At 40.9% G+C, this 25,218-nt stretch overlaps 1 protein-coding gene across 3 annotated transcripts in view; it reads left to right on the top strand.

Moving 5' to 3' along the window:
* The window catches only part of enox1 (ecto-NOX disulfide-thiol exchanger 1), a 95,530-nt gene that overhangs the window by 33,335 nt on the left and 36,977 nt on the right, over positions 1 to 25,218 (top strand). Inside the window, exons 2-3 of one of the 3 annotated variants that reach the window (XM_015051837.1) lie at positions 22,787 to 22,845; positions 22,948 to 23,085. In XM_015051837.1, coding sequence (XP_014907323.1) covers positions 22,836 to 22,845; positions 22,948 to 23,085 — 148 coding nt within the window. In that variant the 5' untranslated portion in view covers positions 22,787 to 22,835. Of the gene's footprint in view, positions 1 to 22,714; positions 22,846 to 22,947; positions 23,086 to 25,218 lie in introns of all 3 variants that reach the window. The other 2 variants (XM_015051838.1, XM_015051836.1) reach the window with 2 other exon arrangements.

Raw genomic sequence — 25,218 nt, 5'->3', positions numbered from 1 at the left:
CTGTAAACAGCACAGCTAAAAGTTGCTATCCAGCTAGCTAAAAGCTGATAGCTATCTATCAGGTGTCTATCTCCAGCTAGATAGCTATGTTGCTGTTTAGCTAGGCACATATGGCTAGCTAAACAATAGTCTATTTAGCTAGCTAGCTCAAATTTGTTCTTTAAATTTGTTCATGCAGAATGAGACTTGCTGAAATAAATTTTTCTTCTCTCCTGGCATATTTTACTTCTTCTTTTCATTCTGGTACACGGTGTTGTATTTTCCTCATTTTGTTGTCTTCTTTATTGTACACCAACAGTGTTTTCTTTAATTTCTCCTGTTCTCTGTTATTTCTGTTTTTACCCTTTTCCTGCTGCTTGAAGCTACTCTTCTCATTTGTCACCGTTTCTTTAAATCTCTCCTTCCTCATTTGCCCTTCAGTTCTCATAATTCCCTCTCTCACCCGCCACCCTTCCTCCCTGCTATCGTCTCCTTCCTCCTTCCTCTCCTCTCTCTGGGCCGAGGAGGACGAGGAGCAGCAGCAGCAGTGGAGCCAGAATTTACATCTTGATATATCACTTTGCAGCAGCAGCGAAGGCGGTGATGGATGGCATGTTGCCAGTAGCGCGGCGCTACCATGAGTTACCGTGGTGATTACCGGCAGAGACGGCTACTCACTGGCCACTTCATCACGGTGACTGGTAGGGAGGAAGGAGAAAAACGAAGGAGAAAAAGGAGAGAAAGACTTGGAAACAGAAGTGAGAAAAACGCATTTGAAGGCGCGGCAGGAAAAGGCCGTGTAATACTCTGGATTACATGAGACACAACCGGGTTAGATTCTGAACAGATACTGGATTCTACGCAACAACGTCACTGGGACATTGACAATATTTCACTCAGAGGTCCAGGTTGCATTTCTCCATCGATTGTCACTCAAAGCCAGCAAAATTAGACTGAATGGTGCAGAATTGTACACAAACATTTCCTAAAATAAACTTAATCTTAAAAATCAAAGCTACTCCTTACAATGTATGGAGGGTAAAATGTGCAAACACTTAAACCAAATGTGACGTTTTCAGAACATTTTCAACGTTATCATCTATATTTGTGTTGTTTTCTACAGTTTATGTGTTTTATTTAAACAGCTGGACTATGTGTGAAACCATTGACCGATCACTTCTTGAACAACTACAGTTCAGGAACTGTCAACTAAATCAACCGCCATTATTGTTGTGTCTCTTTTGTTGTTTATTAGGATATTTAATAGAGAGAATGTGCAAAAAGACAAATGAAAGACGCATTAGCGCTAGATTTAGCTTAAGCTAGTTTTTTTAAACCTGGGGCTGCACTGATAGAGAAGTGGAAGCTTCTTGTTCATCAATCAAACAAGAGAAACTATCTATCATCCCACAACCTCTCACACTGCAGCTCTACTTTGATTTGCTCCTCTTGGTGGCGCTGTAGTATCTCAGCACCTATTTAACTTTAACGTGAAACGCGATAACGGCAAAAGTTAGACGTTTTTTCAACTTTCTCATGTCGCATCGCTAGCCCTCTCACGCAGGTCTACGTAACACCACTTTATGTTGGCCTTTCACATTAAAATCCAGTGAAATATATTCTTGTTTGTGATTGTAGACAAAATATGGAAAAAGCTCAAGCGGTATGATTATTTTAGCAAGCCATGTATCTGAATTTACCTCACGTTTAATGTCAGAGGAGGTCGGGTTCGGGTTGTCATGTGTGGATCCTGGTAAACTCCACTGCATTGAGCTCAGAGGACAACTTCAATACTCTCGTCTGCTAGAATACATACATAATACACATATAATGTTTTGTTTTGTTTTACAAGAATCAATTGCGTCCCTGAAGCATTGATGTGTCTCTGCTCTCAAACTTGAACAACCTGCAGGCAACATTCACCTCCACTCTGCCTCCACCTGCGGTTGGTGATTTCATGTCTAGACCGGCCGCTGCCTGCCATCCGACTGGAGGAAAATCTGACATGCCCTCTACTATAAAACCTGAGGAGAGGCAGATCGATGCTGGCCGGCTCGCTCGCTGCTTTTCTCTTTTTTTTTTTACGTTGTGGGCTTTATGAAACGGAAAGTTCCAGGTCGGGGTCTGTGCCGGCGATGCCGCAGCAGCTCTGAAGGAGGAGTTTCCTCGCTGTAAGGATTTCTGGGGATTGGTCAGTCATGCAGGCGAGTGATTCTGTTGACACGCGGATGTTTCTTTTTCTGTCTCATGTGTTGTTTTGTTTGTGTTTGTGGAACATTATTGTGCCTTGAAGCTTTTCTCAAACCCTTTCGGCCTCCTTTTCCTCTTCCACCTGATTTGAGTCTTCTGTTGGTTAAACGTCTGAATTGTGTTTCCTGTTCTCTCTGCAGTGTCAGGGGGGAGAGATGTGTGTGTGTGTTTGCGTGTGTGTGTTTGTGAATAATTTACAGCTGTTTGGTTCAACCTTGAGGTGACCTGAACATGCACGGATGTCTCTGCTGCCACCTCAGATAACACTTGTCAGAGAGCGTGCTTGACTTTTGTGTCTCTGTGGTCTGTGTGGGAGACGTGGGGTTTGAGTTTGTCCTCCACTCCGACTCGGTGCGTTATGGCCGCCGGCGGAAACGGCACTGTCAGATCCGTGAGTGTGGTCATGCAAAAAAGAGATGAAACTATGCTTATAAAGTGGAAGAGGGCTTCACTATGAACTAGAAACACCTCCTGGATGAGCTACTGAAGGATTTCAGCCACTTTTAGCATCACTAGCTGCATTTTCCATTGACAGTAAAATTGTGAGTGTCAGGTCTGGTTATGCTTCATCCACACCTTTATCTACTACCTATAGAAAGTAGAGATGAAAGTGGCATTTACATAAAGCTGTGGGTCATCGGCGTGACGGTGAAAAGAAAAAACCATGACGACTGATGACCTGACCCAGAGGAAGGAGGTGAAGAGGGCGGGACCGAGGACTCAGCCCTGAGGAACTCCACAGGTGAATGTGGATTCAGTGTGGAGGTGGTGTTGTGACTGGCGTCCGTTTCACGCTGACTGTAGTTGTTGATTGACAGCAATCGTTGGCAGAGAAACCAGAGGTCCACAGAACCCGTCCTCGTCCTGAAGACTACGAGGACATTTTTGCTGTAGCTGTTTGAACATGTTGCACGTTATCGTACCCCAGAGGGAACCACACTTGTGTAGGCCCACAACTATTTTCCTGATTATCTTTTCTGATTTATTTTGTTTTTCGCATCAAGAAGTAGTGTGTTGCCCTGAAATGCACCTCTGAATTCCTCGAATATCCCCGTCGAAACGTTCAAAGTCGTGACATCATCATCATATTGTTATGCCTGGCAAGCCGACAGTTGAAACATATTGAAAAAACATGAAGGAAGCTTGATGAATCATGAAATATTTGGGGTATTTACTTGAGAAATAGAGAAATATTTATGACATTGTGGCGTGACGAGCAGAGGAATCACTAGCTGTGTTTCCATTGACCGTATAATTGCGCAATTTCTCATTGACAGCGAATTCGCCATTCAGAAAAAACTCGTTTTGGTGGTAAGATGAGGTGCTTTTAATTTTTTTTCTTTCTTGAAATTAGTTTATTGCAATGGAAATGCCTTTTTTAACATCACACAGTCGACAACCGGATGTTGCCGCTGGCGCAAACCACGAAGAAGAAGACGACAGGAAGTAGTCGGCGGGTGAAGCCAGGTTTTCTAATGACTTGTCAGATGAACAAACTTATCTGCTTGTGATTTTGATCACGTTTCATGTCTAATGGAAACAGCAAAACTGCGAAATTGTGCGTAATATTCAGAAAGTTTTGTTCAGATTTGTAATGGGAACGAAGCTCAGCTTCAAGAGAAACACAAAAATAACTTCTCTTTGTTTTACACAAACAGATATTAATAAAAATATATACCATGCAAAAAAATCCTTTCAAATTCAACACACACAACACAGCACCTCCATAAATATCAGTTTATCTTTCACAAAGGAAGCTCGTCTGCAGGGTTTTGATGAAATTATGTTTTTTTGGGTCACAATAAAAAGTCTCACACCGGCTGACAAATTACTAGATTAGCAGCACAAAGCAGCAACAGAACGGCGCCTTCATGCTGCATAAAGACCCTCTCTGCGTGAGCATGAGGGGAAACCTTATCGCCTCCTGACCCGATGCTCCCTCTGATCTCTCCCCTCTACCGTCTTCATTCTTGAATATAACGAGAAGTCGCTTCCTGCTCTCTGATTAGACGTCTCCACGCAACAGCGCTTCCATTTACAGAGCGATCCCGCGTGGTTAGTCGATGTTTCTGAGATGAGCCGGAGATTTCACAGTAGTGAGATTCTTGGTTCTTTGTATTTATTTTTTCATCATGAGTTGTGCGTCTTCATTTGTCTCGTATCGATGCTTTCCGGGCCGCCGCATGCTGAGTAAACGAACTGAGCACGCAGCCAGGTAAAGTCGCTTTCAGCCAGGAGACATTCGGCTGTTTGCGTGACTCTTCGCGGCATCATGGAGCTGAATAAACTTTATTGGTTTTTAGTGTTTTCTGATGGCAGAATTGCTCCGCGCCCACATCAGAGATTACAAAGCATGCCTTCCTTCGGTGGGAAGGAGAAGAAGAAATAAAAGTTCCCCGCTGGGAAGCCCTTCACTCTCAGGCTGTTCCTCGAGCAATAAAAGCCTCATTTGGACAAAGCCGTAATCTGTTGTTTTTCTTTCTCCCAGTTCCACGTTTTTCACTCCTTGCTTGTTTTTAGAGCCGGGGCTCGTCTGCAGCATCAGCAAACTGTGGGAGGAAACGGGAATCTGGAGGTGAATCAAAGGTCTGCCGTTGCTGATGGAGCGATCAGAGATTCCCGTTTGCTCGTAGAGGCTGTGAATGTTTACAGCTAATGGAGGCGATGCATCGTTGTTTATGGAAGAGGATTAAGGTCACTGAAAAAAAGAAGAGTTCTCATCCAGGAACCCTCTTCAATTTCCTGATGTGCTGATTGGCTGGAGATATGTAGGACATTGGATGTTGGCTTTGGTGATTTTGCCAAGACAGTTTCCTCTGTGCATATTAAAGCACATTAAGGTTTGGTGTCTGAAATATTACAATAGGCAGCTGTAAGTGCTTGTAGAGGGGATTTTGTGTATTTGTTGACTTTAGATTTTCACCAGTGGTTCTGGTCCTTTGCAACTACAAATTATCGGGGGTCCGCCAGGGTTTCCTGTACTGTAACTGATCATGGTGCACCCTGATGCTGACCGTAATGATAGTTTGAAGTGAGCTGAAATATCATAAAACGTTAAAATTGGCCTTATTTTGAAAAGCCAACACCGATGCCTCCTTGAGTGACGCTGGTTGCTGTGCGCTTCGCTGCTCTCAGGACTGAAGCAAAACTGGAGACGGCAGTTCGAAGTAGAGGGAGAGAAAAATAATGGGAGGTTAAGTTGAATGATTTTTTAGTTCAGGCCAGAGAAAACGACCCTAATATTAACATATGTAGTGTCTGAATGGCAAGTATGTAGCTTATGTTTCTCTATGTCTTGAAAGCTCCTTCATATTTAATCAGCAGCATCGTCTCGGCCTGCAGACAGTCCACCACCACGGTTTAAAGGAGCAGTAGTGTAAAATCAACTTTTTGAGCTTTACATAATTTTATAAAGTGAATCCCTCCTGAAAAACAAACCTGGAGTGTTTTAGAAAACCTTTAATCTCCCGTGGCAACCATTCAGCTGTGCAAAACGACTTGTTGGACCTAGCCTCGCCTTCATGGTCAAAGCTGGTCCTTAGCGCTTTAGTTTCCAAGCTTATGTTCTTCTGCCTCACAGAGCAACCATCCCTCACTCAGCTCCTTCAGACTAGCCAGAAGCAATTAGCAAACATCTGGTGCAACAGGCTCTACTGAGCTCATTATAGGAGCTGCTTCTCAGAGCAACGCTGGTAAAAATGTTAATGGTTAAAGGGTTAATAGAGGAGCCATGTTGTGATGACTCCCTGAAGGCGGAGTTTCAGACAGAGCAGGAGCTTCTTAAAGAGACAGAGGCCCAATTTCAAGCCATTAAATTACAAAGTCAAATTTATTCTAAATCATATTTAACACATACAGCGTTTTTATAGCAACTCAGTTCCTGATTTATCTACAAAATGCGCCTGGAAAACACAGAGTACTGGCCCTTTTAGAAAAAAATCCTAGAAGAAACCCTGTCCACTGCTGTACTCAGTATAATACCAACATATAAAAACAACCCTATGCAGCTTATTTCTCTTAACATTGTACACAGGATGGCGTTAACCTGCACTGAATCCTGCCAAAGCAGAGCTGGCTCATCTGTCCCTGCCCTGGAAGCAGCAGATTCACTCAGGACGGATCTTTTCATTTAACCGATGTGAAATGATCAGTGGTACGGCGGATCTCTGAGTGTGTGTGTGATATTTATCGCTGTGCTCCTCAGAGGTCAGACTCGCGCTTTGACCATAGAAACGTTCAGTCTGCAGCTCAGACTGAACGCTCCACCCATTCACAAGCCGGCAGCACTTAGGGAGAAGACGGAGCCAGACCTCAACAGAGGCTCATACGATTATTGACCCGAGGGGAGGGATGGAGGGCTAACTGGAGACCGATAAATGACTCAGGCTGACGGAACGGGACTTCGCTCCTGCTCTTTCTAGAAATTTAATAAACAAGAAATATGTGCATGGGGGAGAAGAGTTGTCCTTGGCCTGATGTGAGATCTAAACCCAGGGAAAGTGAGAACATCTGGACGGCTCTAAAAACGCCCGACTGACAGCAACAACCCTCAGGGCCGAGTCTTGGCTTTGGGTCTCCCGAACCAAATCCGATTAAGGCGGGGAGCTGGGGAACGGGTAACATCAGAGGTGGGAATGGAAGGAAGAGCGTGTGCTGAAGGTGGAATAGCTCTTATACAGATGAACTGACCTCAGCTTTGGCGGAGAAATTGGGGTTAATGCTCATTTAATTCATTCCACGCCCTCCCGTAAGTTTTTGACACCAACTCACTCTCGCACAAGCTCCAGCATTAAAACCGAAAGCCAAAACATCTGGACTTCTCATTAGATTTCTGGAAACCTCTCCAGAATGAAAAGCTTTTATTTTTTATTTCTCCTGCCTTTTCATCCAGTTAGCCATGTATTTATCCTTAATAGTCGGTCTCAACCTGAGCTTTTGCGCTCTGTGTTGGTTATTAGTTGCAGCCAGGTGGCTGAAAAGTGGACATAAGAGACTTGTTTGGAAATCAAAGTGTAAGTTAGTCAGAGGAAGACGTTACACCCCGACTCTCTGGACCAGGCGCGTTACAAATGTCTGCAAATCTTCGTCCATATTCCACTAAGGTCGAAAAAACACAATTTTGCACTTGCAGTGTTTCCATTAAATAGGAAGAGAAATTAAAATCACACATCAATTAATTTGTTTGCGAGATAAGTCATTAAAATCATGGTAGTGATGGACGTAAACAGTTATGAGGTATGCTCATAATCAGCCAATCTGAGGAGACGTTGTCATCGTATCCAGGCGTTGGAGCGTTAAGCCCCTTATATGTGGGAGTGACTACGCATGAGGCATTCTGGGAAAACCGTAGTCGGCGATTTTATAGTAGAGCTGTGGATTCAACACTCTGGAATGATAAAAAAGTTTTTCTGAACTGGGTGATGCTGTGAGAGCGCTGGTGGAGCCAGCTGCACATCGTCAGAAGAAAACAAAAACAGACCATCATTTTCCCACCACTTCCTGTCGTCTTCTTCCTCATCATTTTATTTGTTTATTTATTGTTCACCCTGTGCTGTTAAATCTTTTCATCTGATATTAATTGTCTTATTGTTCCCAGGATGATGGAGCGACGATTCAATCCCACCAGCAGTGGAGTTTATATGGAGGTCCACATTTTGATATTCCACTTCCACCATTTGTGTGACTAAATATTTAGTCTGGACCAAAATACTTAGCTACTAGCTAAATATTTAGGTTTAAGCTAGTAAAATATTAGCTAGCTAAATGTATAGGTCCAAGCTAGCGCAGTTTTTAGCTAGCTAAACGTGAAAGGCTAAATAAGTCAGATCATTACTGTTAATTTTTGACTTAGTAACTTTACAGATGTCTCCCCATAGAAGTCTGGTTGTCCCATTAAATCTGTTTTTGTGTTATTTACTAGTTCTGCTTCTTCTCGCTCTGTCCAGTAACAAACCTGGTTAGTTTGCTGAAGCTATTTTTTTCCCAGTTGCTGGATGAACTCCAGCATTTTGTGGCGGTTGTGCTGCCTCGATGTTCAACGCTGCAACACGGAGATGAGTTGTGCCACTTTTAGTTTTCCTTGATTGTAATTAGAGGGGATGGGAACAGACGGCGCCGCCTCACCCCGCTGCTTCTGTCAATCAGCCCATTTAGCATGACTACGGTACAAGGCTGTGATCACACACATCCTCAGACGCGCTGGATTCTGTCTCCATTAGTTTTTGAATCCTGTCGTTCTCACTTAGCCTGCGCCGTTTGATTTATTTATTTAGCTCCACCTTTTCTCCTCTCCCACTATGCTAACAGCTACGTGGAAACTGACGGCAGCACTATGTGACGAGTTGGATATCAAAAAACAGATTTAATACCAAAACATAAAAAAATGATTAAGGCTTATACACATCTGAGTTAATAATGAGGAGAATGACATATTGTTAGCAGCTTGTGTTTAATGTATAAAGTCATTAAAATTGATTTTGTAATGGTTGTTCATATGAGATTTTCCTCTTCTTCCTGCTCCATTTTGTAAAGTAAGTGTTGTGACAGAATTACTGATGAAATTTGTTAAATGAAGTGAAAAAACTGGTTGCTCGACAATAATTAATGTAACTTATTACTTAATGTAAATAGCATAACATAAACAACTCTTATTTGACTGTTGTACTTAGTTTGATCACTTCCTAATTCCAGGATGTGATCTGGAACGTCTAATGGAGACCTTGCTCTAAAGTCATTTGTATAATTTTACATATATAAATGTGTGGATATTGAATTACAGGAATGAATAAATGTAGTTGGACATTAGACAGATAGTTCAGTTTATTTCTCTGCTCAGTGTAACCCTGCCTATTTACGGTTCCATTTGCGAATTGTCAACACATAAAACACACGTACCGTCCAGTAAATAACTAAAAGACTCCTGGTTTTACACCATTAAATATTAATGGTACTTCTACCTTTAATTCAGGTGTTTATCAGTATTATTAGCCTAATCTAACAGATGAGATTAGGCAGGACTCTCCATGGATTATGACGTTTGCAGACGACATTGTGATCTGACTGAACATCTCTACTATATAATGAAACACTGTGCAAAGCCACTTGGTCAAACAGAAAAGATAATTTAAAGTGATGAAACAGTAAAGCAGAGGTCACCAATCTAAAGTTTAATCATGAAAAATAAACGCTCATGTCAGTCAGTTTCATCCCCAGTTTCCACTGCGTGAGGTAATCTTTGGAAAAGCAGGTTTATATTTGGTAAAAATGTACGTATGTTTTTAAAATAAATCTTAATGGCAGGCAACATGATTATCATTAAACTGATAACGATATCAGGAGCGTTTTATTTCTCATATTTGGTCACCTGTCTAAAATCACGACCTAAGATGTTTCTTTTTTTAAATGTGATATTGGCAAAAATAAAATAAAAATAACATGTGTATATATATATACACACACAAACTCTTTCTTTCTAAAATATGTTTTAGAAAGAAAGAAATATCACTTTTTATAGCAAAACAAATTGACTTTGAGCATTACTAAGTTGACCATTTGACACTGTTTACCTCCTACAGCACAACTTACAGTGATATATGGATAAAATCTGTCCAGTCCGTATCGTTTAGTGCTTTTGAGTCAGACATCCTGAGGGTGGACGCCCTCTCTCTCTCCGTTCCAAACGGACTCAGCCTGTCCTCAGCCTGCAGGTTCACCGAGTTGAGTTTGGACATAAATCTCATGTGTTGCTTTGCTTTCACATCATGGATGCTCCTTTGGAGTCCAAATCTGGCCAGCTCTTTGCTTTTGTCCACCAGAACAACGTAAATATTCACAGGCAGGATTTATTTGCTCATTCTGTGTGTGTGTGTGTGTGTGTGTGTGTGTGTGTGTGCGTGTGTGTGTGTGTGTGTGTGCGCCAGTGAGTGAGCAATGCTAATTGGTCCGTCCTGCAGAACCCGGTCTGTCAGCGACAGAAGGGAAGGTGTTTGAAATGCAGAGAGCAGTCACGGCTGGAGGAATTCTAGCTACAACGCCTCCACCTTCCCCCCAAGCACCTCCTCCTTCTCTCAGTCTTTTCGCTGCTCCATCTTTCCCCCCCTCCCTCCTCTCTCTTTCCCTCTGAAGCATTTACCTTGTCTTCTCTCTTTCTCTTCTCCCCTGTTTGTCATTTCGGTTTCCCTCTTGCTTCTTCCCCCAACACCATCTGGTCATTTTCTGTGACTCAGCGCTGTGCCCTGCAGGAGGCTCTGCCACCCACCCACCCACACACACACACACACACACAGACAGACAGACCTGTGACATTTAAAATCCACTGCCCTAGAGATGTGTGCGTCAGTGTGTGATACTGGGCATGTTGTGCAGACATTCTAAACACTTCTGAAATCTAGCCTGTCATCTCTTCACAGCCGCCGCTGCAGGTCGCTCCAGGGCCCTCTAGTGGCTGGAAGTAATTATGACGTTAGCGTTGAACAGTGAGCACACAAAATATTTTATTGGCTTACAGAAAAGGTATAAAAACATTACACAAACTAATGAAACCCAGTCGTTTACTTGACTTGTGCTACTAAAAATAAAAATCCTGGGCTGTCTTTTGGCTGCGTTTCTTAGGAAATCGGTGTAACAAGCTAAATGTATTAGCTATGTTAGCCTGACTTTTTAACTCTTGCATAGTTTAATAGTTTCTTTACTGGCAGCAAAACCTGGACATTTGTTCATTATTTTCCCCACATCATAGTCAAAAGAGTAGTTCTGATTTTTTAAGTGAGTTTTTTTTTAAGGAGAAATGTAAGCCTAGCTTAACCTGACTAGCTTACTAGCTAGGCTGACTAGTAAGCTAGTTAGCTATTTACTATTCGCTAGCTACTAAGATAGTAAATAGCTTACAAGCCAGGTGGTAGGCTAATTAGCAAGTAAGCTAATCAGCATACCAGCTAACTAGGCTAACTAGCTTACTAGGTATATTACTACTTAGTCTAACCAGCCTAAGTAGCCACTTCTCTGGCCCTAAGTGGATTAAATGGATTCGAAACACAAGCCAACAGAAGCCGCAGCCGCTAGCCAGCCTAGCTACATTACTAGTTGTTCTGCTAACTAGTAATCCAGATAGGCTAACTAGCTAGTTACTCAGCTTTTTGAGGTTATAAACAGCTTAAATATTTTATTTAAGTTACTTAAGGTGCCTAAAACATCTCAAAGTGTAAATATTTCTGTTTATGGGATAAGCTCCACACATCCTGGAGTTGCGCCACACAAACATAAGTTGAAGTTATTAAAATCTATTCAATTATAATAATTGTCACTTTGTTACCATATATATATTTTCAAATCAACAATGTTCACACTTTTCTGACTTCCAGATCTTTTAAAATGTTAGTAATGGTGCTTTTGCTTAAGCAAATACTACCAAACTATCATGAGAAAATTTTATTTTATCATTCCTTAAAATATGGCGAAATGCAAACCTAAAGCAGAAGAAAAATCTCCAACCATATGTGTTACTTTTTGTCAGCCCTATGCCTCAGTCTGGTCAGTTTCACAAGTTTTCTCTTTTTGCAGAGCTGGCACTTATTTTGACCCCCCACAGCCCTCCTCCTCCTCTCGCTGCGTCTCTGGCCCTAAGTGGATTAAATGGATTCGAAACACGAGCCAACAGAAGCCGCAGCCACACTAAGAGCATTGCCTGAATTATAAGCAATCCACGGCGGATTGATTTCACAGAGTAAAGAGCCGGAGTGCTGTAACCGAGATGCATGGAGCGTTCTCGGTAAGGTGGCTCTGTCACGTTGACCCAAAAAGGTCCATTATCAGTCTGCTGAGAGAAGTTCATCTAATATGCAGCACAGTTTGTGAAAGCTAATGGTGACACCTTTGGAAGAGCATGACTATTTTCTGGTTGTAAACTGGTCTTACTGGGGGGGATTCTCACCTAACTGGTTGATTTGTGCTTTGATACTTGGTTGACTGGGCCAGAAAAGTGAAGTTTACACTGCATCATTTGCTTTACAAACTGTTCTTTGCTTGAAAGGATCCCCGGCTGAGCCATTTCCTCTGGTAAAGTGAAAATCTTCCTACCTCAGAGGAAAAACCAGGTTTATTATTATTATTTTTTTTTACTAAGAACTAACTTTGTGTTGTGAAAAAAAAGACTTGAAGCAGTGTCTTTCTACTTCATGCTCATTTTCAGGGATGCACCAATCCGCTTCTTTCACTACGGATACTGATACCAATATCGATATCGATATCTGAGCCTTAGTATCGGCCGGTACCGAAAAACAGAGATTAATTTACTGAAAATGTTTCTTTTTTAAAAAACACAGACATAAATGTACTGAATTACTAATTTATTTGGTAAGTCTTCACCAGTACAGCACATTTAAAAACACTAATAGCTTCTCAAGTTTGGTCAAACATGGAAAAACAACTTTCATTTGTTCAGTCGGTGCAATTAAGAGTAGAACAGCCGATGGAAAATAAATGATAAGGAAACTGACAAAAACAATAGATTGACTATTTGGTCAACATGTAAACAATAAACTGCAACAAATCGTCTTTCAGATGTTTCAGAAAGTGGATTTAGGAATTTTAAATGTTAAATAATAAAGCATGATGTCACCCAGAGCTCAAAGCATAGAATTAGACTAACTAGATCTGCCCTTATGGATCAGAAACATTGTCACCAATCTAGAATTTATTTTGGTATCGAGATCGATACAGATATTAATATCAGATCGCTGCATCTCTGCTCATGTTCACCTCGGTAGTTAAAACCTAATTACTGTTACAGATCAGTTTCCTGCATTAACAACACTCATAACTGAGTGATTACATCACTGACCTCTGACCTCAAATGAATCCGTCTTAGAAGGGCTGATGTCCTAGAAGTGTTTAACTGGCAGAGCTGGGAAATAAATTCAGGAGCATTATAACGAGAGTTTTTGACATAATTGTTTTTAACGAGGTACAAAACTCATAAAGAGAAACTTTCCCGTTTCAATGAGTTATAAAACTAAATCAAAGTTGGTTATTATGACTTTTATAGCTAATTAAAACCAAAATATGTTCTCATTTAAATAGGAAAGGTCATTACAGTAAACTGGCAACCCCTCTCAGGATGTTCGGAGGTCATGTACGCACAGAGTCGAGCACGGTAAAGTTCTGTAAACGATAGAGAAAAAATGTGTGTCAACAGCAGCAGGTGTGATGTGCAGCAGAAGCACAGCCGTTTCTTTCAGTTTTACTCCATTCTCACCAAAAATATTACTATTTTCATAAACATGACATGTTCCAACATCTGGCGTCTTGAGGAGGATAAAGACTAGCATATGCTTCCATATGTCTTTACTTAAACTCAATATAAACATCAATCTGATTAAACAAACACATAAAGACAATCCTCATGTTACCATTTCTACTTCCAACAACTTCTTTTAGACCTCATAACAAACAGGACCACAGTAAGCATGTAATGAACTTGCACTGTTGCACCTCAGCCTTTCTGACTTCCACAGGTATCAGTGTTTTCCACAGCTGCTGCGTCGTAGACAAGCTAACAACCAACAGAAGACGCTAAAACATCCCTTTAGTTACCACACAGATAGTTTTTTATTCTAATAATGGTAACGTTACAAACGTACCACCAGAACTACAACGTTCAACGGGCACATCCAGCGAACGAGTGACCAAAGGATAGCTTGGACCAAAATTAGGCTACTATGGAGTTGATGTCAGCAGGTAAAAATGGCGGTACATTCGTTAAGTGGTTAAAGCGTTGTGCTGTATGAGCTTTTAAACAACTTTATAACAAGAGATTAAGGGTGTTTTCACACCTGATATTCTGGTAGCTCTTGATTGAGGACAAAAATTGCTAAATTTGTCATATTTTCAGCTGGCACAGTTTGTGTCCAAACTAATTGAAAAACCTGTTCACCCTCCTCACCTGTGGTGGCGCTGCACCAAGAACTACTGAAGGGAAATACAAGAAAACCTCAGAAGAAGACACTGAGCGCAACTTTCTTCTTCACAAAATGTAAACAAAAATGGAGTGCCGTCGGATTGTTGGATTTCTTTTTTTGTCTTTGGTGATGAAAGGCTGCTTGCCATTTCTCCAGCTAGCGCATGACTCCCACGTTTGCTTTGGTTGTATTTACCCAGAATGCCCTGTGCTTCAGTCCGCTTCCTGCTTTTAGAGCGGTCTGCGGTCCGCTTGGCATCGACATCTGAATCGCGACAGAGTTCACTTCAGTCGAACCGAGACGTTCGATTACGAGTTCACACCTCGCCAAACGGACTGGAGTTTTATTAAAGTGGACTAAACAGGGCTGGTGTGAATGCACCCATAGAGTTTGACTGCAAATTAAAAAATTCTTAAAGAAACACAAAGAGCTTTATCTGTTCTCTATGAGTTTAGCCAGTGATTAAATGACTGAAAATAAGTATTTTGTTACAACATGTCCGCCGCTTCCTTATTGCATGAGCTGGAAACTGCTGATTTTGGACAAACCATAATCATAAGTTTGATTGCAGGAAATAACTACACAGGAAAGCGATAATAACAACGATGTATTGCATTTAATTTCCACTGCAGATTCTAGTCTCTGAAATTACATCCGTCAACATCACAGCCGCTGCTTTAACAGATGCGTTTCCTGACTAGTTCTTCAGGTCGTTTGCTGAAACCATCTACGTTCTGTTTATAGAAAGAAAACCGCCGCCACCATCTTTCCTTTTCACCGGCGCCCATTAGCATGTTAAATGCAAAATGCTCCCCTTCTTTTCTGCGATCATTACAGGGCTGGAGCTTGGCCTGTTTCCCTGCTCGGTGATTTGATTGGACCTGATTGGATTTGCTGCCTCGGCCGCAGCCCCGTCTCCCTGCCGCTTTCTCTCCGTCTCTGTAGTTAATGGAGCCTTTCTAAAGGCTTTATTAGAAGTAATTTGCTGCAGCGAGTGCTGACTGATATCTGGGCCGTGACCCTGTCTCTCGGCTGAAGGGTAAAGAGGGAGTCCCAGTCGCAGTGGAGATGGCAGGCCCTGCACTCTGTCCATAGATTAGAGTTTCTGCCCTCCATGCAGAATGCATTGAAGAGCTCTCAGGAGCGGACGGCGACAAACCGGGAGATGACAGTGATTACTAACAGAGATGTGTTCGGATGGGATTAACCCATCAAGTGAAATTCTCATACAGACAAGAATGACTAAAATGATTATTCCTTTAGCATAGGCATCACTTTGGTGAATGTTTGGGACTAAGTCAGCTAAATATGTTTTAAAAATGCAAGTATTATGTAAAATCCGCTATTCATTTTTGAGCTTTACATCATGTTATTACCTCATCAAAAACATACCTGGATGAGAAATCATTTAATCTCCCATGGCAACCATTCAGCTATGCAAAACGCCTGGGTGGACCGAAAGAGCCATGATCGAAAGTTGCTACATTTTCCAACCTTCCCCCTCACAGAGCAGCTCTTTCTCCACTCGGCTCCTTCAGACTAGCCAGCAGCAATTAGCAAACATCTGCTGGAACCGAGCATCAGCTGAGCTCATTATAGGAGTTACGTCTCAGTGAAACGGTGGTAAGAACGTTGTTAAAGGGTTAAAAGAGGAGCCATGTTGTGATGACTTCCTGAAGGCAGAGTTTCAGGAAGAGCAGAGGCTTCTTAAAGAGACAGAGACCCAATTTCAAGGCGTTATATTATAAAGTCATACTTCTTTTAAGTCATATATAAATAGGATTTCTATAACTGAAGCTAACATAGTTACTTGATTGTGCTATAAAATGGCACTATGTGCCTTGAAAACAAGTCGTACTGTCCCTTTAAGTAAACCCAATACACATATAGGCCTGTCACAATACATTTTCTGGACAGCAAATTGTCCCAGAAGTTATTGCGATAAGCGATATTATTGTTGTTTTCAAACACTATATAATTTCATAATAATAATAATAATAATAATAGTAGTAATAATAACACTATTACTGGACGAGTAAAACACAACCAAAAACAATAAATAAAACAGAAATAAAGCCCACACACACCCAAAAGCATGAATAAAATGTATAATGAAGACAATGTAAACAACAAAATATTAATCATCAGAATGCAAATTATCGAGCGATTATTTAATTAATAATCACTCAATAATGCCATTATTTGATTAATTGTGACAGGCTTATTTATGCACATTGCATTTTCTTACCTGAAATGAAACATCAAGCCAAACTCATTAATGACAGCCTCAGAATTACAGATGGGAATTATTGTACTCTTTCCACACTGGTCTTTCACACTGCAGTAGTAAAAATAGAAACTGATTGATGTTCTCAAAATTGACTTTATTTTGATTGTAGCTCAGCACATCTAGAATACACCTCCATTTAATTATTTCCCATCTGTGCTTTTAGGAAATAGGAAGAAAACTTACTTTTCACTCATAAAACGTTGATGAGGCTTTGTCAGATTATTTTTTAACAGTGACATGCATTTAAATTCAAATTCATCTTTAGAAGGGATTAAACATGCAAATATAATTTAAGCTGGAACTGAACTAGAAACATGTTTCTGATGCTGGAGTGTTTTAAAGAGTAGCTGTGAACCGTAATTAAGCTACTTTGTTGCATCAAATCGAATGTTTTGAGAATGTTGTGTAGAGGAACGTGTTTGAGCGTAATGCTTAAACATTCGGTGTCAGTATCTAATCATCTGTCAGTAATCTGCTGAGCAGGGGAACGGTCCTGGAAACAGAGTCTTTAGAAATCTTCAGCAGGGACTGCTGAACATTTTTGATTCAGATGGAATTTGTGGAACATATTTTTAAAACCTGGAACAACATGTGTCTAAAAGAAGCAGAGAAGCATGACATTTTATTCAGATTTATGGCTCAGTTTTTGAAAGATGGACATCCTGAGACTGATCAGGAGCACATGTGTCAGAAAGCACAGAGCTACTGCAAAATCCTCAGCTGCCTGTAAGACCTCTCCTGATGCAAAACAGTCCCCAGATTAATATTAAAGCTGCATTTATAGTCACTAAGTTCTTTCTGCAAAGGCAGAAGCAGAACATAAAATATGAAATGTTTTCCCAGGTTATAAGTGAAATAATTTACCTGTGAACTAGCTAGTTGCAATAGCTAGCCAGTTCCAGTGGAAGACCGTTTTCAGTTGGGAAAAAGTAAAAGTTGCCAGTGAAGTAGCCAGTAAGCAGCTAATGCTAACTAGCTATTTCACTAAAATGAAGGCCTTTTCCCATGTTATAATTAAAATAAATTTCTAGTACAACTAGCAAGTAAGCAACCTAGGCTAACCAAATAGTTAGCAGCCCATGCCAACTAGCTAGCTTGACTGGCGGATTAAAACCTATAACAAGACATTTTCCCACGTTTTAAGTGAAAAGAGTTGCCAGTGAAACCAACTAGTAAGCAGCTTAGGCTAACTTGTTAGCTAGCAGCCCATCCTAACTAGCTAGTTCCACTGATATTATTTCACTAAAAACAAGATCTCCCCATATTATAATTAAAATAAGTTGTTAGTGGAACTAGCTAGCTAGCAAGCAGCGGCTTACTAGCTGCTTGCTAGCTAGTAGCAACTTATCTCACTTATAACTAGATGTATTTGATATTTCCCATGTTATAAGTGAAATAATCTGCCAGTGGAACTAGCTAGTTAGAAGCACGCGCTTGCTAGCTGCGCAGCATCAATTTGTTATTTGAAGCACTAATAAATATGCTAAGCGGATGTGATGTTGACATCAATATTATGTATTCTGTTCTTAATAAATATTTGAGATCCTCAAATAACAGAAACCATTATGAGAATTTTAAAACCTACCTCCAGATTTCCAAAAACACCCAGATTTCTTACCTTTGTCGAATTCAGCAAACCAAAGCTGTCTGTTTTTATGCTGCTTGCGCCCAACTGAGAATAAGTATGTATGCAAATATGATTGTGCATCTCTGACTGTGTGTCTGAGTATTATTTTGACAGAGCACCTCCTGCTGTTGCTTTGTGTGAATGATTCAGAGATCAACTGAGCTCATAAATAATTTAGAGGACATGCGTTCGGCTGTGAATATTTCATAGTTTGTGAAAGTGAGCAGAAACGCTCGGATTGTCGTTTGGCATCGGCCGGTCTGCTCTCAGAAGAAAAAAAATGAGAGAAAGTGTAGACAGGGGAAAATTACAGCAACTGCTTCCTTTTTTTGTTGTTGTCATTTTTAGTTCGAGAACAACCTGTGGCACTTTTGTCTCTTATGCTAAACCAACTTTCACAAACCCACAGCATTTTATACAAAAGGTTTCGGTAACACTTTATTTGAAGGGGTTGAATAAGACTGACATGACACTGTCATAACACCTGTCATGAACATGAATAAGCCTTCATGAATATTTATGACTGTTGTCAAAAATCGTCATTCGGTAAATTATGACACTTTTAATACAAAGTTGACATTATTCAAAATGTCTTTGTTATGACAACTTGACATTAACCAAGAAATCATTACTGATATAAATTTGTTATAAAAGTATTACTGATTGCACTTTAAAAAATTAGGTAACTTTATGTTATTAAAGGTAAAGTTTAAACAGTAATGATTTATTGGATTTATTTATTGCAATCTGAAGGCAAGCAGCAGCAGCTGAAAATGGAACAAATGTTGATATTTTGGTCTCAAATCAAACCAAGTCTACCAAACTATCTGGTGAGAAAACACCAGATAGCCCCCTAAAAGGCAGTTGTTTTTGAGGTGATTTATTTAACGTCTTTAACAACTACAGTGTTCGTTTCTACACTCCTATTAGTACACAAGGCAGTCGTCAACTCTGCTATGGTGCATTACATCCTCAAACACACACACACACCTATTCCCCCGGGGAGAAAATCAGGCAGATTTGACAGGACGGGCTGATATGAACAAGTAAGCAGCAGGATAAAGAAGCAGTTCCCGCAGACAGAACGTCGCTCCAGGTGTTTGAATCTGTGTAGATTTTAAGTAAGTGCCTGCTGCAGCCCATTAAACATGCGATCCTTACCTGGATTAGGTGTGTGTGTGTGTGTGTGTGTGTGTGTGTGTGCAGATGTGTTTGTCAAATTGATGTGTAACTCACAGTGAGGAGAGGGAGCGATGTTAGCATCTCTGCTGTTTGTCAGGCTTGCATAAGCCCTGCCTCCTCTAGTCGGAGTTTTCTCTCTCAGCTAATGGAAAATCAAATTGAATCTCATCTTTCTTCCCCGATCAGCCAGTCAACATGTCACAGTGAGTTTTGTTGTGTGGGACCTTGCTTGATTTTTTTCCCCACTTTGTGCCCTTTTATTTATTTATTTATTTTTTTATCACGCTAAACGTCGTCTTGATGTGAAAGTGGCTGACATTTGCATTTTGGCTCCAGTAAAGCGAGACATTTCCTAAGAGAAATCCCTTTTTAAACAATCAGGATTGTTTTTTCCTGGCAAGATTATTATAGTTAATAATACTAGTTATATACCTATAATGGTAACACTAGTGAGATAGTAGTTGTATTTTTTAATGTGTGTTATGGTGATGACATGAATGTCAAGAATACATATTTGAGCAAGATTGTAAAAACGTCCATTGCTGCTATAAATAAAAAAATGACCCATCATTACGGCTACTTTGGGCCTTTATGGAGGTTTTTCTTTTACAAAATCATGAACCCTTAAAAGTAAATGATTTATTAAAATTATAATAAAGTCTGTCAAAGCTTAAAGTCAAAGAAGAAAGTAGATGCATTTGATCAACACCAAAAATCCTCAGTCATTCCATCTCACATGATCATGAAAATGACACTAAATGACAAACTACCAGCCTCGGTTGGCAACACAACGTTCCCTCAGTTCTGCGTAGGCAGATCAGAAGGCAGGTTATATTTCCATTGTTGTGGCTCATACAGGCACTTCTTCTGTCCTGACAACAGTACTGACATTCTCCTCATCACTCCTTGTCCATGAAAAAAATAAAAATAAACGTTGAAATTTCTGAGTCAAAAAAACTTTCTTCACAAAAGTTGTGCCCAAAATTTCTCAGACAAAAATGTGGGACTTTTGACGCTCAGAAATGTCCAACTGTTCTCTTGAAAATTTGAGACATTTTCTTTTGGCAGAAATTGATCTTTTTATTTCAGACTGCAGAGGCCCTAATACTCCATTATAAATCGCAGCTACATTTTGTGTCATATTGTGAAAAAAAAAACCCTGCTGTGCTTTCACTTCCTGTTGCTTGCATCTAAATTTGACGGACAGGCCAGTTATCACATTTTCAAACTGTAATACTCTGTTTACAGAGTACACTGCTGCAGTGCGCAGAATACACCCTGCAGACAATACTACGATTCATCGGACCGGCACATCGTCAGTAAGTTCTCATCCGTAACAGCGGAGTATCATCATATCACTCCATAGTGGAAGTATTTGATTGGCTGACTCTTCACTACTGATAAGCAGGGAGCTCTCCGCCTACAGCTGCAGCAGACAGTTTGGTTCCGTTCCATATTTTTTCCTCTCGGTAATCAGATTCATAATCGAGAGTGAGGTCTACGTCAAGGACGGTCTCCGTGCGAGTCCGGCTGCGAGCGTCCCTGAACTACACGTCACGGTGTGTAGTTGTTAATAAAAACTCGTCGATACGATTGTGTCTCAATTAAAAGGGGATGTGGCGTGAGGCCCGGCTGGTTTCCCGGTGTCAGAAGTGAAAAATGAAGATTGCTGCACAGTGTGGTCTGACAGACATTGACAGAGAGAGACGGAGGTTAGGGAGAGGGAGAGGAAGGAAGGGAGACGTGCGCCGCATACCAAACACCCGCCGCTTCATTGTTGCACTGAGACACGTCAAAGTTTCGCTGTTCTCCTAATTAAAAGCGCTGATTAACACTGCCCAGCGTGGTGTTAGGGTTACCATGCTTCAGCCCTCGAGTTCTGCCAACTCTCATTTCTCCATCAACTACGACAAGGCGTCCAGGTCCTGGACATGTATGATGTTCTTGGTTTGAAGTTTTGGGGATCATCAACTTTTTTTGCCAAATGTGACACAGACCTTTACGATCCGTTTGGTTTCCACTTTGAAACTCTCCAATGGCCTCCACTGACGTCCAGCCACTCTTTCTTATTGTGGAGTCATGAACACGGACCTCAACTGAGGCAAACGAGGTCTGCAGAGCTCTAGATGTCCCTCTTGGTTGTTTTGTGAGCTTCTGGATGAGTCGTTGATGAGTCTTGAGGTATCTTTGGTAGGTCGACCACTTCTTGGAAGGTTCTACTGAGGTTTTCTCTATTTTTACTGTAGTTTACTGGAGTCCCAAAACCTTAGAAATGGCTTTATTACCCTCTCCAAGCTGATATGGCCTACTTCATGTTGTCAGTTAGATTCTGTATGGCGAAGCGATTTCTTGGTTCTCCAGTTTCAGCCAGCCTGGGTGTGGCTAGTGAAACTGATAAATGTGATTAATCACAAGCAATCCAACGTAGGACTAATCTGTTGTTTTGTTTTGTTTTTTTTTAATTAAGTGATTAGTAATTGTACATCAAATTCTGCTTAATTGATGTATTTTACAGAATTTGAACTAGGTAAAGCTAAAACTATGGCTCTCGAAGAGTTCTGGGTAGAACATATTCTCAGACAAAGGGTTTATTTTTATCTTAAATGCAACATATATGTGTACAGTTGTGACTTACTTCCAGCTAAGTGTGTTGTTCTTGGAGGAAATGACCTTTTCTGAAGCCACAAATAGGCCTTAATCGCTTGGTAAACGATTAATCGATAAGCTAATTGTATTTGATTAATGATACTTAATTACTGACTCATTACTAAATGATTAATAACTCAGTAAACAATCAATCTATTAATCATAATGGATTAACAAATTATTAAACAGTTAGTTGATTAACTACTTAGTAAAAGATTAACTGATTGATTATTTAGTAAGTTCTTAATCGATTAATCATTTAGCAAATGATTAATCGATTGTTTGATGATTGTTTGAATAAGTTGTTAATCTGATTAACCGTTCCAGCTCAGCTAGCATGCATCCTGCATGGCCTCTGTCAGCGTTGCCCTTCTGGCTCAGCTAATGAGGTTGTTTCATGTTTTCCATCGGCCGTGTGCGGTTCGCCCGGCGCAGCGCTCTCAGGCGGGTGACTGCAGCGGTACCAGCCCACAAACGGCCCACATAAAACGGCCCGGGCCTGCGTTTGTTTGCGTGTGCACACCAGTGAGTGCCGGTAACGTTTAAGGACGAAAAGATTAAAAACCGATGTTTGGCAGTTGTCAGTGTGCATGGATCAGGACTTGGGTGTGTGTGTGTGTGTGTGTGTGTGTGTGTGTGTGTGTGTGTGTGTGGCTTTTATTGCTTGAAACACAGCTTCAATTGTAACTGTGTCTAAAAAAATCCACTAATGTAGATTCCTGCTGAGTTTTTTTTTTTTTTTCGATGACTTTGTCCTTATTTTTCCTTGTTTTCTGTCTCGCCCAGGTAAACCGTGAAGGCGGATCAGACCAAACTAGCCGACACGTCCACTGATCCATGGCTCCGTCTGTCTTACAGGCAATCTGATGACAGGACTTCAGACGACGACGACAAAGGACGACCTGCTATGGCCAGTGGTAAATAATGAAAAGCTGAAACTGCCTGACAAGACTTTGAGCAAATCAAGGTTGGTGATTTTCGGGATGAAAGATTGTCCGTTTCTGACAAATTTGTTCCAGGAGCTGATGGTCCAGGTAACCTCGGAGCTGAGCAGAACCCCCTGAGCATCCCCGTTGCTGATCATGGAGCCTGGGCCACAGCCATGAACAACCTGGGCATCATGCCTGTGGGCATCAGCGGGCAGCAGCTGGTTTCAGGTACTGCCTTCTCGCTACGTGAAGTCTTTCTTGTCATCGTGTCGAGGATTACATCTTTATCTTTGGCTACGTGTGAAGATGCCTTTTTCTCCTGTTGGATGGTTCTTTTCCCTGCCTGCGCAGAGACAATAATTTAATCTGAACGCATTTAATTAAAAATGTAAATCCTACAACAACACCCAGAAAGAGCGGCGCGGTACTAGCATGGGCTTGTTGTCAAGATTTACACTCAGAATAAAAAAAATAAAAAAAGGGGTGAATAAATAGAAGGTCGAAGTAATATTATGTTCTTAGAAATGAAAATATGAAAAGTGCGGAGATGTTTATGCTTAGTTGGGCAGCATTATGTAGAATGGACTTTGTTCAGCTTTATGTCATGTTATAATTATATCACTTATACCTGAAGTGTTGCCTTGACTTGTTCCTGCATGTCTGAGAAATCATTTTATCTCCATGGCAACAATTCAGGATTGCCAAAACGCCTGGGTGGACTTAGCCCCGCCTTCGAGGTTTAGCTCCTCCTCAGAGCTGCAGTTTCCAAGCTTCCACCTCACAGAGCAGCTCTTCCCAGTGAATCCACCACTCAGCTCCCTCAGACTAGCCAGCAGCAATTAGCAAACACCTGGAACTGTGCATCTGCTGAGCTCATTATAGAAATTACTTCTCAGTGAAACGCTGGTAAAAACGTTGTTAAAGGATTAATAGAGGAGCCATGTTGTGATGACTTCCTGAAGGAGGAGTTACAAAAAGAGCAGGAACTTCTTAAAGTTACAGAGGCCCAATTTCAAGACGTTAAATTAAGTCAAATTTCTTTTTAGTCATATTTGATATCTATGAAGCTAACGAGACACATCGCCCTGAACATACAACCAGCACTGTGAAACGTGGTGGTGGCAGCATCATGCTGTGGGAATGTGTTTCTTTAGCAGGAACAGAAAAAGCTGGTCAGAGTTCATGAGAAGATGGATGGAACTGATTCAGGGATATTTGGAGGGAAACACTTCAGAATCTCCAAAAGACTAAAACAAATGAAAATGGTCCAGTTAAAGTCTGTTTGTCCTCAACACAGTCACCCAGGCTTTGACTCCCGATATCAAGACCTTTTTGTCTGAAAAACTGCAATTAAAGATGACTGGTACAAAAAGAAAAAAAAAACAACATAAGAATTTGTAAAGTAATTATGCAAAAAAAAGTTTTAATTTTATTATTTTTAAAAAAGCAGCACTTCTTTTCTTTTCGATTGATTTTAAATTGCACACCAGACATGCAAAGAAGTGGTGGAACTCTCTGAAGTGAGAGATTTTGCATGTGTGTGAGTTTATCTGCAGTACCAGATGTTTCCAAGCATTGCTGTCCCTCTAATAAGCTTCACTGAGCAGAACTCGCTCCAAAAAAAAATGTCCGGCTTTTCTCCTCTGTTGCAACGCTACTTTCCATCTTTTCAAGATCCGCTTCCAGATATCCAGCTGTGACACTTTTCTCGGGAATGCCGGCCTCAGGAAAAAGAAACAAAAAACAGAGATGTGTGCATCTGGAGTTATTCAGTCCTTCAGTTTCTGTCCTTCTGTGACGCCCAAATGTTCTGTAATCCTAAAACTGAAAGTGTGAAAACGTTACAAAAACCAGAGGGATTTACCTATCCTGGATCACTCTAGTGCTTTAAAATATGACTGAAATCCAGCAACACAATATTTATTCTACACACAAGTTTCTTTTAATTTCTGTATAACTGTGTGTTTGTTGCCAGAATGTTTCAGCATGTGGACCCGGATAAGTTCTGTGGTAAAGTAAAATGCGTGATGTCATCATAGTGATGGCATGATGCGCCGCTACCTTCACCTCTGGAAACAGACGTCCTCCTCCGCCACATGTGGGAACGTTTAGGGAAAATGAGACAAGCGTGACATGAAGTGAATCTGATGCATTATGTGGAGCTTTAGCTGCGAATCACAAAAACATGTGTTGACACTTATCTCTTTGAGAAACGGTCTCATGTTTACACAGCGGTGGTGAAGGTGTCCACAGCTTTTGCCCAACTGAAATGAATACCATGAGATACAAGTGTTCTTAGTTTGGGCTGGCACTTAAATCTGGATAAATATCTAATTTACAGTAAAACAGAGTGACGCTCTA

The sequence above is a fragment of the Poecilia latipinna genome, unplaced genomic scaffold, assembly GCF_001443285.1.
Source record: "Poecilia latipinna isolate Pla-1442-1.1 unplaced genomic scaffold, P_latipinna-1.0 Scaffold1070, whole genome shotgun sequence".
NCBI lineage: Eukaryota > Metazoa > Chordata > Actinopteri > Cyprinodontiformes > Poeciliidae > Poecilia > Poecilia latipinna.
This window is presented reverse-complemented; position numbering and strand designations above follow the sequence as displayed.